The 5,307-nt window shown below is 57.9% G+C and overlaps 1 protein-coding gene across 3 annotated transcripts; it reads left to right on the top strand.

Annotated features, from left to right (window-relative positions):
- The first annotated feature begins 281 nt into the window (after positions 1 to 281).
- On the top strand, positions 282 to 4,482 carry CMTM5 (CKLF like MARVEL transmembrane domain containing 5). 3 transcript variants are annotated; one of them, XM_032481728.1, is made up of 5 exons: positions 282 to 746; positions 1,733 to 1,885; positions 2,352 to 2,444; positions 2,648 to 2,732; positions 4,137 to 4,482. In XM_032481728.1, the coding sequence occupies exons 1-5, from the start codon at positions 621 to 623 to the stop codon at positions 4,208 to 4,210; spliced, it is 531 nt and encodes a 176-aa protein (XP_032337619.1). In that variant the 5' UTR covers positions 282 to 620; the 3' UTR covers positions 4,211 to 4,482. The 3 variants fall into 3 exon arrangements, with proteins under 3 accessions (XP_032337619.1, XP_032337620.1, XP_006175907.1); XM_006175845.3 differs by lacking the exon at positions 4,137 to 4,482 and adding an exon at positions 2,833 to 3,122 and having other exon boundaries at positions 319 to 746; XM_032481729.1 differs by lacking the exons at positions 2,352 to 2,444; positions 4,137 to 4,482 and adding an exon at positions 2,833 to 3,122 and having other exon boundaries at positions 286 to 746.
- Positions 4,483 to 5,307: the final 825 nt, after the last annotated feature.

Genomic DNA, 5,307 nt, shown 5'->3' on the forward strand with positions numbered 1-5,307 from the left:
GCAGGCACACAGCGCCCCCTTGTCCCCCCAACAATCTGCCTTTGTCCTCAGTTTTGGCTGCTACGGCTGGGTCCTGGAGGGCGCTCTCTGGCTGGGGCTCCAGCTCCCACCCTCCCTAAAAGGAAAAGGGAGAAAGACAGTGAGGAGGAGGGTTAAGGTTAGGGAAGGGGGACACAAACTTCCTCAGGCCTGGGTCCTTGGGGGCTTCTAGTGCAGCCGGTTTCCAGACTCACACCTTCTGGCTCCTCCCCATTTCTCCGTGGATCTCCTCCTCCTCCCTCCTCCCCTCTGCCCTTCTCCCGGTGGGTTGGGCTTCAAATCAGGGGAGGGCTGACCACTCCCCCCTTTCCTGCCCCTCCCCTCCCATGTGCCTGCTCGGGGGCAGTCCAGGCACCACCGGCAGGGCACTCTGGGCAGCTGGGTGAAGGCCCATCTGGGCAAGCCTCCCCCTGCGGCCGTCTTCTCTGGGGCCCCGCAGCAGGCCTGCCCGCTTCACTTTCGGGTTTCTCCCAGTGTCTTCCTGCTCCTGTCTGCTTCCCCATCCTGCCAGGTTTCCATCTTCCTGTTTCCCTTCCTGGGCTGGTGGCAGTGGGGGGCTGTGCCCGGTGGGACCCTCGGAGATGCTCAGTGCTCTGGATTGCCGGGACCGGCCCCCTGAAGAGGGGACAGCTGCAAGGCTCCAGGGCTTCGCCGTGGACAAGACCTTCCTCTCCTCCCTCAAAGGCATCCTGCTGGAAACTGAGCTGGTAATAGCCTCCTCCCCAACCTAGAGCCTCCATGTTCCCCTCCCTGGCCCTCTAGGGCTCACCCCTCAGCAGCCTCCCTCCCCAGGCTCTCAGGACACCCCTCCTGGCCCACATCTCCTCCCCTGCCTTCTTGCTGCCTCTCCATCTGAAGGTGGTCCCAGCAGGTTTCAGCTGCAGCAGGAAGGATTGAAGTCAGATGGAGGACTGCTCTCTGGGACATTGAGGGAGTGTGAGGCACAGGGATGGGACAGGGTAACGCCATCTGGTCTTTCCCTGGGCTCTAAGATGGCCACTTCTTGGCATGTCCAAGAAGTTCTACTATCAGAAAGGCAGACTTCCTGCAGCCTCACTTTATCTGTTGCCTGTTCCCCACAAACATCTGTCCTCCAGAAAGGATCTTCCCCTAGTCACTTAGCAAGACCTTAGTGTAAACTTAAGTCTTCTGCATATATGTCATCCCACATTGCCAGAACAGAAGACATCTCAGAGTCCACCCTGGAGCATCTGCCTTCTAAATCTTGCCTCTTGGCTTGGAACCAGAGGCTCTGGTCCTTATTAGAGGAGTTTTAGGCATCTGGGAGTGGGGAAAGTATTATGGGGCACAGGGTGCCTCCTGGGGGTGCAGGCTGCTGTGGGCACCGCTCCAGGGTCTGGCGTTCTCATTGTACTCTGTGCTAAAGGGGGACCCGTCTCTTCTGGATTTCATACAGTGGTGCCCCTGGAACCATGCAGCTTGGCCACACTGCTGGGGCTGCTGGGGCTGCTGGGATCCCGGGGCATGGGCAGCCTAGGCTGGCAGAGGTGGGAAGCTAGAGACTGCCCTCAATGGGCAAAGGCTCTGGATGTGGCTCCTGCCACCAGGGATGGCAAGACCTCCAAGGACAGGTGGGATGGGCCAGCTGGGGGAGCTCCCAAGGAGGGGAAGGCAAAGGCCTGGCCATGCCTGTGTCCTCTTCTTGGCAAGCTTCCCACACTCTATCCTGTAGGCCCTGACATTCATCATCTTCATCTGCTTCACGGCCTCCATCTCCGCCTACATGGCGGCTGCGCTGCTGGAGTTCTTCATCACGCTCGCCTTCCTCTTCCTCTATGCCACCCAGTACTACCAGCGCTTCGATCAGCTGAACTGGCCCTGTCTGGTGAGAGACGCTGCCTCCCCCACCCCATTCTGGTCCCTTTTCTTCTCTGTTGAATTTTCCTTTCTTCTCCCAGCCTCTCTCCTTTTCCTGGGTTAGTACAGAGTCTGGCCCCCACACCGTGCATGCAAACACTGCTTTGACTCACATCCCTTAGATCTGTTCCCTCATCCAGGTCCAGCCCCAGCCCTGCCCTGGCCTCAGCCACTGAGCCTGGGTCAGCCCCAGCCCCAGCCCAGGTCCCTGGCTTCTCATCCTGGTCTCTCTGCTGTCATCTGCATCCCTCTCCTGGAGAGCTGGGTGAGCTCTCTTTCCCTCTGTCTCTCAAGTGCTTTATATTGTGTCCAAGGGTATCTCCATGTAGAGATTCACTGTGCCTGAGGGTCAAGCCGCTGACTAGCCTGGAAAACCTCAGGGTGATGCCCCCTACTCTCTGACTTCCCTTTGACCCTGCACTCCCGACCCCCAGGACTTCCTCCGCTGTGTCAGCGCCATCATCATCTTCCTGGTGGTCTCCTTTGCGGCCGTGACCTCCCGGGATGGAGCTGCCATTGCTGCTTTTGTGAGTCCGGCCCCACAGAGCTCTCCAGCTCCCCAGGGACCTCTGGCTGGTGGTTGCACACTTTCTGCACCTCTCTCCATCCCAGGCTCAAGCCAGTGCCTGCGGTTTGGTTCGCACCTTGCCCCATACCACTCACCTCCCTCTCCCTGGTATCTGATGGCTCGATGGCCTTTGTTGTGCCACCCCCACTCTTACTCCCACAGGTTTTTGGCATCATCCTGGTTTCTGTCTTTGCCTACGATGCCTTCAAGATCTACCGGACTGAGATGGCACCCAGGGCTTCCCAGGGTGAGTGCCTGTACTCTGGGGAGAGGAGATGCCCCCTCCCCTCCTTGCCGCAGCTACCCTACTCTGATGTGCCCTACCCTGCCCGGCTCCATCTCCACAGGGGACCAGCAGTGACCCTGGGGCTACTTGGCTTCCAAGCCCAGCCAGGAAAGGGGGATGGCAGAGCCCAGACACAACTCCTTTGGATTTACTAGGTCCCCAGCCTCCAGTCCCCTACCCCAGGCCTACTGAGATGGACCAGGCCTGAGAAGTCACCGGGGACTTGTCTGTGGGGCCTCATGCTCTGAAATCTGGCTCCTAATGAATCTTGGCCAGGGAGGGGATATCATGGATAAAGGGAAAGGTGCAGGAGGAAGCTGGTCATTCCCAAATTAAAAGATTCGAATCCTGCTGGTGAGTCTTTTCTTCCCCAGAAATTAGGCAGATTGGGAATGCCATGGAGTATTCATGGGAATGTTGCCTAGAGCAGGTCATGGTCCCTTCTTTGGGACCAGGTCTGAACAATGAGGAAGTGGGGTTTAGACTGAAGATGCTGAAGACATCCTTCAGCACAAAGCTTCCATGCCACAACTCTGTGTGCAAGGCCACTGTGCGATGTGCCTGGTGGCTGGACACCCAGAGTTCTGTGTCTGAGAAGGCACAAGCTTTCCCTACATGAGTGAGTGCCCACGTGTCCAGCCTGCTTCACACAGGGTTTAGTGGGTTTGAGAGGAGGTGCTTCCCTGGGGTGTGTGTAGAGCTCCCCCTGGTGGTGTGGGGAGAACTTGGCCCGCAGGCCACAGGGGTGGGGTGGGGCGGAGGCGAGGGGGGCGGGGGTCAGCATCCAATGAGGGCAGAGATTCCCACAATTCTGGAACTGGACGACCCCTCAGATATCAACTGGTTCAATCCCCTCGTTTCACATAAGAGAGAATATGCCTGATTAGGGGAAGTGACCTCTATTTGTGAAAGAGTTAGAGCTGGAGCCCATCTCTCCTAACATCTAAACAGGTGTTCTGGATATTGTTCTGAGTCCCTTGTAGCTCAGAAAAAAGGGCCCAGATTCATCTCCATCTGCATCCACCAGCAGGTCCGCCTTCCCAGCTTACCAACACCTCAGCAGACGTTTCCTGAGCCTCTCCCACATACCGACCCCATGCTGGGCTCCAGGGATTCAGAGGCAACAGGGGGCTTATCCTTGAGTGACAGATGGGAAGGAGACCAGCTAGGGAAGGGCAGTCATGGCTCAGGGGGAGTTTGGAGTCAGCGCTGCCTGGCCCATGACAGTCCAGTGCACCCAGGATATCCCTGCCCAACCCCGCAGAGCCCAGTGTGGCCGAGCTCTTGCTGACTTGCTATCCTCTTTCCAATGCTCGTGTGTCCCTGCCCTGAAATACCTTCCTTCTTCTGGGGTGCTCCTTCCAGATGCGGGCCCTGGCCCCCGAACCCTGCCTGAACCCGGAACTCTGGTAGAGGTACTCTGCTCCCCTTGGGGATAACCTCTCTTGGCCTGGCTTTTCCTCTCTCCGGGCTCCTGTTCTCCTGTTCTCACATCCTGGCTCCCTCCTGAGCTGGTGGCCTCTCCAGGGCTAGAACCAACCAGCTTTTGTGTTTCTCTGGTCTCCTCTCACAGTCCTTAGGACTTTAATGACAGATCATTCTCAAGATGGGTGACTGACCTTGGGCAGGGGGCGGTCAATGCCTCAGGGAGGGATAGAAAGGGCTTAGCCAGGGGAGTCCAGAAGACAGGGGTCCAGTGAAGGGATGAGAAGGTGGTCAGGAGAGCCTGGTCGTAAAGTCCAGCAGGGGGCAGGGAGCAGAGTGGGGTCCCCTGTCCCCTGAGCAGCTGCGTCACCCCAGCCAGCCTGTCCCTGGTGGGAGCTCAGCGAAAACAGAAGTGTGCTTTCTGGTGCAAACCTGCATGTGCCCTGCTCACCTGTGTCTGTGTGAGAGGTCAAAATGAGACAAGTGGGGCCAATTGGTCCACACTGCACATCAGCTCAGCTTGGCATCAGCTGGCCCCAGAATCTCAGGATGCCCTTACAGTGAGCCATAACCCACAGACCAGGGCCCCAGCCAACTGCACCCAGGGCAGATTGGGGAGGGCTCCCTGTGGGTTACTTCTAAGGGGATGACCAAAAAGGGACCTGTCCCACCCTCTTTATCCACATCTCCATCCCCAGCCAGCTCTGAGCCTCTCCTGGCATCAATGGGGAATTCATTTTGGGGGGAATGAATGTCCCAGGACACCTTTAACCCCTGTGGCCTCAGAGGTGGGGTAGGTGGAGGGTAGCTTCAGCTTCGGCACTAAAATTCTATCTCCTATATCTAGAACTGGCTCACCCTCTGGTGCCTTTGTTTTCTCCCCTTTTGAAATTTCTCCCTTTGGTGCCCTGTGTGGTTGGCTGAGCAGACCTGAGACTCATGGCACTGCTGCCTCAGGGAGAACACCTCACCTCTCTGGGCCTCTGTTTCCTCCTTGATAGATGTGCAGGGTCTTGGCTCCCCCAGCTCTGACATGGGGGTGGGGCCCCCCTCCCCCCAGTGGCTCCAGGACAGCTCCTGGCTGGCGGCCGGAAGGACAGGGGCTCAGGCA

The sequence above is a fragment of the Camelus ferus genome, chromosome 6 (assembly GCF_009834535.1).
Source record: "Camelus ferus isolate YT-003-E chromosome 6, BCGSAC_Cfer_1.0, whole genome shotgun sequence".
Taxonomy (NCBI): Eukaryota; Metazoa; Chordata; class Mammalia; order Artiodactyla; family Camelidae; genus Camelus; species Camelus ferus.

Coding starts and splice junctions, on each gene's coding strand:
- CMTM5 (XM_032481728.1), top strand. CDS start 621: ATGCTCAGTGCTCTGGATTGCCGGGACCGGCCCCCTGAAGAGGGGACA. Junction 747..1,732: donor TCCTGCTGGAAACTGAGCTG/GTAATAGCCTCC, acceptor TCTATCCTGTAG/GCCCTGACATTCATCATCTT. Junction 2,445..2,647: donor GAGCTGCCATTGCTGCTTTT/GTGAGTCCGGCC, acceptor TTACTCCCACAG/GTTTTTGGCATCATCCTGGT.